The sequence below is a fragment of the Wolffia australiana genome, chromosome 1 (genome assembly GCF_029677425.1).
Source record: "Wolffia australiana isolate 7733 chromosome 1, ASM2967742v1".
Lineage (NCBI taxonomy): Eukaryota > Viridiplantae > Streptophyta > Magnoliopsida > Alismatales > Araceae > Wolffia > Wolffia australiana.
In genome coordinates, this window is record NC_135835.1 from 10,438,358 (window position 1) to 10,448,537 (window position 10,180).

General features: G+C 41.2%; 1 protein-coding gene across 2 annotated transcripts; it reads left to right on the plus strand.

Moving 5' to 3' along the window:
- Positions 1-866: 866 nt before the first annotated feature.
- LOC144705991 (alpha-taxilin-like protein) lies at positions 867-8,790 on the plus strand. Of its 2 annotated transcripts, none has more exons than XM_078578877.1 (11): positions 867-1,286; positions 1,492-1,586; positions 2,018-2,129; positions 2,462-2,529; positions 3,275-3,352; positions 3,614-3,678; positions 3,843-3,909; positions 4,018-4,200; positions 8,194-8,250; positions 8,341-8,436; positions 8,529-8,790. In XM_078578877.1, the coding sequence occupies exons 1-11, from the start codon at positions 944-946 to the stop codon at positions 8,652-8,654; spliced, it is 1,290 nt and encodes a 429-aa protein (XP_078435003.1). In that variant the 5' UTR covers positions 867-943; the 3' UTR covers positions 8,655-8,790. The 2 variants fall into 2 exon arrangements, with proteins under 2 accessions (XP_078435003.1, XP_078435006.1); XM_078578880.1 differs by having other exon boundaries at positions 867-1,268.
- Positions 8,791-10,180: the final 1,390 nt, after the last annotated feature.

Genomic DNA, 10,180 nt, shown 5'->3' on the forward strand with positions numbered 1-10,180 from the left:
TAGCGCCAAAAGTAATTTTAAGGCAGAAAATGATGTAACACAAAGTGACAGGATCGACGGCTCAGGTTACACCACAGGAGGAGTTCGATGGTACGTGATGCAAACGAGAATAGATGTTGCAGGTGTTTGAAAATCAGCGAGAAGTACGATGGAGAAATTGACTGACCTCGGACAGTAGTCCTGATAGTGACATGAGGGTTCTTGTCCGCGGACAAGCTCCTAATGACCAATAGGATTGACTTGAAGGCCGACGGAGTGGGGGACGGTTACCGTCAGTGAGTGTCCACGTCCGTCGCCGAGAATGATGCAGGTCCGACACCAACGAAATAAAATCCCTACTACAAACTTGGTGGCTATTCCTATAATTTGAAAACTCCCAACAGCAGAGCAGACGAGGATGACACTAAAAAACATAATAATATTATAAAAGAGGGAAGAGGACATGACATGCAGACTCGGGCCGGGGCGTTCGAGGTGAGTTGCGACCGTCACTGATCGACAAGGAAGTCCGGAGCGGGAGAGAATCCAATGGTGTACGGCGTGCAGGGGGGGGGGCAGCTGGGGAGGCGTCAGGTGCAACACAAAGTGATTCTTTTTCCAAGAGCCTCCAATATTTCATGCAATAATCCCATCCCCTTTTTATAGTTAGGAGGGGGGGGGGTTGGGGAATGGTTGCCATAATGGGCCTTCTTAGGGGAGATGTCCAACAAGGACTCTCCCCTAAGAGTCTTAACAAAAACAAAACACTCACAAAACCAACAACAAAAAGAACACGAACACCGGGGGGGGGCGTACACGTGCGAGAGATGAACCGTTTCGCACGTGTGCAAGATTCCGGAGGGACAGTGTAAAAGAGCCGTCGACGAACCCTGCGTTGGAGTCTCCCGCGCTTCTTTCTTCTTGCTCGCCGGCATTGTCGTTGGATAATCTGCGAACTGCGGAAATGGATTCGACGCTTGAATCTCGATTGCCGGAAGTTGATTCTTTGCCAGACGGATTCGTGGATTGCTCCGGGGAGGAGTCTCCGCGTTATTCTTTCTCTCCGAAACCGCTGGCGATGGCTTCTTCCGGGAGTAATGAATGGTCCCCGGAAGAAGCTCATAGCCGTCGTGTGTTTTCGGATATTCACTCTGAAGAGAGCGCCATGGAGACGGTGGCTTCACCATCTTTTCCGCCGGGAAGCGAGAGTACGGGAGAAGGCCGTCGTGATTCGGCGATTGTCGTTTCTGAGCCGCCGATGCAATGTGACTCTCAAATTACTGGGGAGGGTAATTTTTCTGATCCGGGTAATGTTTCTTATATTCTCAACTTGTGTTAAAATGCTTTGTTGAAAGTTGAAACGTTGGCAATGCGCTTTTAATTGAGCTGAATATTTTCTGAATTGGTAGAATTATGGTGGTTTAGAACTTGATAGCATTCTTTTTTTTCTCTGATCAGTAAGTGAGAGTTTAACTTCATGTTTTTTTGTTCTTGTTCGAATTCATTTTGCAGAGAAATTAGAGAACACCGTAGTGCGTGCGGCTAATTTGAAATTGAAAGAAACTTCAGCGGAGACCATCCCCGAATGCCAGCCGAATCTACAACTTGTGAGTGACATGATTCCTTTTTTTTGCTGGATCATCAATTCTTTGTAAATGAATTTAAGTTCTGGATACTGTGTGTAGTATTGTTGGGTCCAGCTTTGAGACTTATTGACTTTTTTGTTTAAGAATGATAATCATCTTTTGATTTTGGGCTGTTGCAGTTAGAAAGAATCAGCTCCGTAATGAACTGGCACACCAAAACTAGATAGTTCTCCATTTGACGTGAAATAAATACAATTTTTTTCCTTTAATCTAGTTAAAAGCTCTTCTGAGGGACATACTGGTACATTCCGAGTGACATACACGGCATCTGCTTCAGGCGTCAAGTTCCATTCGATTCTTACCCTTTCGATATGCCCTTTGAGTTTACTTTTAGACACATGTAATTCTTTTGTTTTTCTACTATTAATGTTTTTGTTCTTCACAACTCGTAGGGTGTTTCTGAAGCAAAACGCAAGGCTGGTAAATCCAATATGAAATCAGGGAAAGAATCATCTGAGTTCAATCTCTTGAGATATGAAAAAGTTATTGCAGAGAGAGACGCAGGCATGTTTTCTTGCACTTTCTGAGCATAATAAGAAGCATAAAGAATTTACGCAAAAGTAGATGCAGTCAAGCAAAACAATTACCTGGATTAAATTTCGGTACATTGCTTTTGCCAGAGTTCGTGGGGCCAGTTTTCTTAGCATCAATTATTAGGCTTGCACGTGAATATGCGAGATCCATATGCACAGAATGAATCTTTTGACCCGCTTTATCTAGCGAATAATGCAAAAACCTTATAAATCTCGCATTTAGTATGTTCTAGGGGTAGATTTTCTGTATGCTGGAGATTGTTTTCTGCTGAGGGATAGTGCCTAATAGAGTTCTTCTGCCAGCTATTGCTGTCCGGGATAGACTGGAGTCGCTCTGCCGGGAGCTGCAGCGACAGAACAAGTTACTAATGGTTCGTTCACAAAAATCATACTCTCACAGAGTTAACTTCATTTCGCTCTAAAATGCAATGATTTCATTGACCTGAACATCTATTTTAGAGGCGCAATACTTTAGTAAACGGATGTTCTTTTTTTTTTTGAAGAAAGTAAATGGATGTTCTTTGTGAATGAGTTTTTTCAATGCATATTGATTCTCTATCCCCAGACATCTGAATTCTCAACACCGTTGACTTTCCATCTTTTCTATCATTTTTATATTCTAATAACATTCGACTGTGATACATCAATGTAGTATCAATGAACTATTTCCCAATAGAATCCAAGAAATTCTAGATAATCCACCCAAATGTGGGTCTGAACTCGAACAGGAAATAATATAGAAAGATGACTTAGGGGACGATCGATCGGGATGGCTCCTCCCTCTTCGGTGAAGCTCCTTCCTCCTCGGCGTAGCTCCTCCTCCAGATCAGCGGCCTGGATCCAGCTGCTCCGGTCTTCCGACGGCATAACCGTCGTCACTCTATGTTCAAGAAAGAATCGATACCTTTCCCCATGTCTCCCGTCTTATTTATAGGGGTTTGCCCTCTTAGTCGGTTTGTGCAGTTAACGAGCCGTTGACGGGCTAGCTTCTTGTGCCTTCTTGGTATTTTCTTGAAAAGAACATATCAGACTGTGATTTGTTTCTACCCTTAAGTTATCATTAACTGTCGAGTCTAAAAAGACTCTTCTTAGAAGTTTTGATGTTTAAATTTTCAGGAAGAGTGTAAGAGAGTGTCAAATGAAGGACAAATCTTGAGAACGGAATTCTCTAAGAAGTTCAATGACGCAATTGAGGTTTGCATTGTCAATTTTTTGCTTTGTTTGCAAATCTTCTGTTTCTTCTTAGTGCTTTGAAACATGATCTCATATTTTTTGGTAACCATCTTACCTTAGCCCTTGCTTTTCTCTATTGCCGGACATTTTCTTCTTAGAAAAAAAATTAAAGCCAGTGCAACGATTTGGACTATTTTTTTTGAAATTTCAATTTACTGCCAATTTCTTCCGCGCTGTTTTTTCTAATATCTTCTGATATATGTCGTTAAATTTGTCTTTTAGGATGTTAGCAAGAAGCTTGAGATGCAAAAAGAGGAGTGCCTTGCTCAGCTGAAAGAGAACGAGTTGTAAGGCGTCTTTTGCGAACAGCTCTGTCGAAATTATGATCTATCCTCTTTGTTTCCTTTTTGTTTCCTCGCTATTTATAGAGTGTCAGTTGTGCAATGAGAACGCATTGGAGAACTAAATTCTTCTGCTAGTTTCATAAATTTCTTTTTATGTATCTCCATAGGTTGAGAACTAAGTTGACTCATCTCTCTGAGCAGTATGCTCTCTCTGAAAAGGCGTTCCAAGAAAAGGTATGCTCTCATACTAATGGCTAAAAAACATTTAGCCGTCATCTATAAAACTTTTCTTACATCTTCTTCCCCACCTATCCTAATAAGTAAACCCTTCTTATCGGCCAGTTGAAACAAAAGATGCTAGAGCTTCAGCTTGCGGAGCTAAAAATTCAACAGCATCAGGAAAGAGCTGCTCAGGGACAAAAACAGAGGGAGCTTTATGTCGAGCAGATCTCCCAATTATTGGAGACAGAGAAGAGCTTGCGTTTGCAACTTGCTACAGACGGAGAAAAGTTTCAGCAGTTTCAGGTCTGTGTTGTGTTCTTCCAAGGATACTTTTCATAATTAATTTGAGTAATCTGCCAAAAATCCTGAAAACAATAAATATAAACCACCCAGTCAATTTCTCTTTGCTTTGTCCAAGAGACAACAGATGGAATCTCATCTCATTCTACTTGTGTTTTTTAATCTCCTTGAAGCTCATAGATGCTCATGAGTCATGAGTGTCAATTAGCATCCTGTCTCGTAGAAGCCTTTGATCACAACATCGAGAGAAGAGGACGGAGAGATGCAAGGTAGAAGATAATAAAATGTCTAAGGTCTTCATTCATAGAAATGAGTTCTGTACAATTGGGCCAGATTAGTAATGAGCCCCATACAAGATAAGAATGGCTAAGTGCCAACGGATATACTAGCCTCAAACTGTGTGGAAGCACATGCTGACACACGCTACACCATGACATCTCCCTCAAGCGCATGAATGAATATTTATTAATTCCAACCTTGGACGAACAGTGTATCATGTTGGCCATGGGCGAGGGATTTAGCAATCTCCAGTTGAGATATCAGCCAGATGATGCTTGGCAGGAACATAGACAATCTCCGTGGTTTTGGTTTCCAGTTTGTCTTCAAGAAAGGGATGGTCAATCTCCACATGTTTGATCATGTGGAGTTGAATGTGCCCATGGGTAAAGCGAATAGTACATTTGTTTTCACTGTAGAAACTTACCTTGTTGAAAGATGAGACCGGTCAATGGTGCCCTTCAAGGAGAGGGTCTGGTGGGCAGTGACTGTAAATGTAATTTGCAAGGCAATTCTTGATGTCCAATGAATAAGAAGTTCAAGAATTGATCAAACAAGCAATATGGGAAGAGGGATAGTGAATTGCCTTTGACGTCCCTGGAGCACGTCGTTCATGGGCCAAAGTTGGAGGCTGCAGAAGACAATAGAGCAGACAGGTTTAGAGCAGAGATGGAAGGGAAGAAAGGAACACAACTAGGGGAAGAATTCTCATGGTACTATTTGCCGACTGGATGAGTTCTGCTTCCCCGTATTTATACCATTTGAGTGTCATTGGTCTGGACCTCTTTGGGCTGATAGAAAGGTGTTGATACGGTATTGGACTGACATTTGGCATAATAACAGCTTAGTATCGCATCAAGAAGCCTGCAAATGAGAGACTGTAGGTTGGTGAGTAAATTGACTAAGGAGATTCCCTGGGTACAAAATAACAGGTCACGTATGGGCTGGATAAATAAGCTCACCAATGAGGTGTTGATGGGCTAAGGTATCTGTGTTAGGTTCATTATCTTTTAATTTGGGTTTCAAGTTGACCTCCATACGGGTCGACACAGGTTGACACTGAAGATCAACAGTCTCATCTAGTAAATTGTAAATATATTTTTGTTGAGAGAGTGATACAGTTAGATGATTGAGACACTTCAGTGTGACGGAAATATTTATGGAGGACAAGACTCTTGATACTAAATTGAACACCAAGTTGACCTAACTGGGCATAGCCAATGGAATTATTCCCATGTGATAATAATATCGGTCAGCATAGACAAGAAGAATAACAACATTATGAGATGGCATATGTTGGTAGAACAGAGTATGATCCTCATTGGTTTCTTAAGAGAAAAATGTTTCATGGCTTGAGGAAATTTCTCTTGCCATGGAGGGGGAACTGTTTAAATACATAGAGGACCTTGTTAAGGCAACTCACTTGACCCGAAGAGGAGTGGGCTTCATAGTAACCTTTTCGTTTGAAGTGCCATGTAAAAAAGCATTAATCGATAAGATCCCCGTGGGTGATTCCTTTTCAAAGGAATGATTAGGGTAGTAAAATTGCACCTCAGTCTACTTTACATACTTACAAACAAGAATTCCTGGTGTAGGGGGATGCTAACGCTTATAACCCTCTTTGGTTTAATAGTACCTACAAAGACACAAGGGCTTGAGGAGCCAGCTTCTTCGTCTCCTGTGGATGTGAGTGAAGATAACACTGACACCCCAAAATTCTTAGTTCCAAGTCTAATGGAACTGCGCAGTGAAATGAGCTTCAGTGACCACTTTCATGGGTGTACGATCTCATAGAGTTGAGGCGAGTAATCTGTTAATCAAGAGAACTGATAATATGGCCGCTTCTTTGTAGAGTGTCTTAGGTGCCCACCTAGAATGGTCCACGCTCTAGTCTTTTCCAGGATACAGCCCGAGTTTTTTTCTGTTCCCCATTCTTCTGAGGGGTATAAGGACGTGATGACTCATGTATGATGCCATGACCTTTAAACAGAATTGTAGAGGTAAAAGATGAAGAAGTATGAGCAAAGCGTTTTTTTCAAATTTTTGAAAAAAAAGGGGAAGATAAGTGATCTTCCCGATAAGTAAGGCATTGGCAAGCAAAATTGTACATAGTCAATCCCTGGCATTCATCAGGATATAAAGTCCATATCAAATGAAAGGATGGATGTCTGAGCTTGGAGTGAAGGAGCCAGATATGGGCCTCCCCTTTCAACAAGGTCATGAACAACATAAGGTGCTGATCGTTTGTGGAATTGGGATATGGAAGCATTACAGTCTGTCCTTGATCCTAGTTAACCGGCGATCTTATCATGGAAAAAGGCATTAACCCATCAAAGATTAACTTTACGGATGAAATTTGAGGTAACCCTTGGACAGAAATCAGCCTCATACATGTGGGAAGCATGTTACACATATTTGAGTATCCCAATGTGTTTAACCTCTATGCTACCATATAATGATAGGAGGAGAAGCTCTAGCGTCACCTGCTCCAAACCCTAGCTGACAGATGGAGAGGTAGAGACACAGAGAGACATAAAATATGACCCTGACTCTCAGACTATTTTGTTCATGTTTGGGTTACACATAATAGAGCACCATAATGGGGCCATATGAAAAGGAAAAATAACAGACCCATTACAGTTCATACCTCAGAAAGGCAATGACGGCCTTCAGCTAACACTACGAATGCCAGTGATAAGAACCTTGTGCTAGGTTCGTATCGGAGGGAGGTTGGAGGACGAGGTAAGGTAGAAGTTCCCGGGGTAGAGAGGTGAAACGGGAATGGTAGAGGGAGGCAGAGATCTCAAACCTCTTTGATTGAATCAATATCTATAAATGACTGACTAATTTCTGGTGGCACAGAATCAAGAATCCAGGTGAATAGTACTTCCTCGCCAAATTTGTTATTTTAAATCTATCTGCTGGAGAGGATTATCAGTCCAATTATAGAGCTGATCTCTAGGTTGAAGAGATACCTGGATATATTTACTCTAGTTATAGAGATTATATTGGTTTGACAGGTTCTGTGGAGCCACATGAGGTGGGCATTTATACCACGTCTCGTCCATGTGAGATATGCTACCACCAACATCTGTCCCAGGCGTCATTTCCTCCTTGGCCATGTAATTAGATAAGGGAAGAAAAAACAGGGCGAATGGAGAGAAGCCACACGAGAAACAAACTGAGAAGTTATCTAGAATGATCTCACTTTGGTGTTGACGAGGGAAGAGCTCGAAGGCTTTTCTAGAAGCAGGAGCGTCAACCCCCAGTTAGTTGAATTGTTTGAGAGCCCTCTGCAAGGGTCTCTGATCTGTCCCAGTTAGTTTGGGATCCAGCTATAGAAGCAAAACATACTAACCTCAATGAGGCACAGAGTCATCTTCTTCCCAAAATCCCCACGTGCTCAGATACCATGACAATTAGCATCCAGTTCCTTGTAAGCCTTTGATCACGGGATCAACAGAAGAGGAAGGAAAAAGACAAGGTAGAATAAGATAAAATGGCTAGGGTTTTGATTCGTACAAATGAGTTGTATACATATGAGATAAGTCATATTGGGCCAGATCAGTAATGGGCCCAATGTGATATTACAACGGCTAAGTGCCAATGGTTATATTAGCCTCAAACTGTGTGCTAGCACGTGCTTACATGTGCTATGTCATAACAATAAGGATCTTCCCTTTCTCAATCAGTAGAATAATTACAAAGATATTTGCGCAGGAGACTTTGCAGAAGAGCAATGAAGTGTTCGACACTTTCAACAAGGAGATGAAAAAGGTACGAAAACTTCTTTATCGTATGCCTGGGAAGTGACATCCATCCCCTCTTAATTGACAAACTTTAAGACTATTACTGTTGTAAATTCAGATGACAAAGTTGGTGAATGAGCTCAAGGAGGAAAACACATCTTTAAAGAGTAAATCTGAGGAGAAGAATTACTCAATTGCAAGCCTGCTTTCCGAGGTATCAATTTTTCATCTTTTAGAAAGTTGTTTCTCAATAAATCTTTTCATCATCTAAATCTGATGTTTTTCAATGCACGTCAATGGCCAAAGCGAGAAAGTTTGAAGAATGAGATTGCAAAGGTCGTCAGACAAAAGGAGAAACTGGAATCATTATGTCGTACTTTACAAGCAGAACGAAAGAAGAGCAGAGAAGCTTCTGGAGAAGAGAAATCATAAAAATGCTGGCAAAATCTTGCGGAATATGCTGTCTGAATGTATTCTTTGAAGGTTCTCTCCCTCAACAATGAATGAAAAACATCTTCTGGAGACCTCATTGACAAGTCAGAGTAAAATGAAATGCTTTTGATTTCCACGCCATGCGAATTGAGAAGTAGAGAAAAAAAGATGGTTAAAGAAATTAGAAAAAAGGCTTATTCGATTTTGATAGGGTTGTGCTCTAGCAAGATTCATCACGTTGCAGGTACATCTGATAAATTCGCTCTGTGTCTCCCTGATTAGATACCTCCACATATTACAGCTTACCGAAGGCTCCTGTGCCTGCCCCACTTAACTTAGTACCATCTCTCTAGTCTACTCTTTAATTTTCTGTACTGTTTTGTCCAACTTTTTTAGCATTGTTTCTTTTCATAAAAGCAACTCGTAGTCATGAAGTCTCAATATTCTTTTCTATTGTTTGGGAAAGGATATGAGATCAGTGCTCTAATTTGTGGGAAGTACAACTTCTATGCCTTACACCTCAGCATTAGCTCTCCATTTTAATTGCCTCCTATGTTGTCCTTCCCTCCATAATCTGTGACATCTGGAGTCTTGTTTTATCTCGCAAGGTTTATAGAGTTTACTCTTGTCAGTTGGACAAGTACACTTATTCAATTTATAATTCAAGTTGTCATCAGTTTTCATCTCCTTCTTCTCTATACACTCTGATATATGGAGTCTGAACCATGTGAAAACAGAGCATCGTTTTTACCATTTTTTATTTATCTTCAGTCAAATGACTTGGGTGTATCCTATCAAAATTGCTCATAGTTATTTTCATTCTTCTTTTAAAAAAAGAGTTCTTTTCATTTGTCAGCAGACATCCACCTTTCTCTTTTCTTTATGTCCTTAAAGCCATGTATTTCTGTTATTAGATATTTACCCTTATAATTTTGGATCCCTCATATCAGGTCCATGAGACCCGGTAAGTGTAAAACCCAGTATAAGTACAGGGTTATGATGTAAAACCTAATGACTTAAGATAGTTGATTGAATCTCATTTTTCCTCTGGCGGCTAGGGTTTGGACAAGTGGAGAAGAAGCTTCTCCATTGCTTCTCTCCAAGATCAGCTGAAAGCTGACATGGAATCAGAGCATCTTCGTGCGGAGGAACATTAGAAGCCACGTGCAGTCTAACCCTGATCCGTTTCATCGTTCTCTTCTCTTTTCCCACCCTGTCTGAGGTGTGACAGAGTAGGGTTTACAAGAAGGAAGGAGCAGGTCGATCTATGGCTGACCATGGAGATCGAGCTAGTTCTGGGATGACACAAGGAGTCAGGCGAAGCCCAGAACTGGTTCAAGAGTATGACCGTTCAACCCAGATCATATTTCCTGGAGTTCCAGAGCAACTAAGATATGATGGCCTCAACATATTGCATTGGGGTCAATATATTGAGCTTATTCTAGAAGGTATGGATCTCTCAGAACATCTATTTGTTTCCCTGAATCCTACAGATACGGGATACAGAGTTTGGAAACGAGAAGATG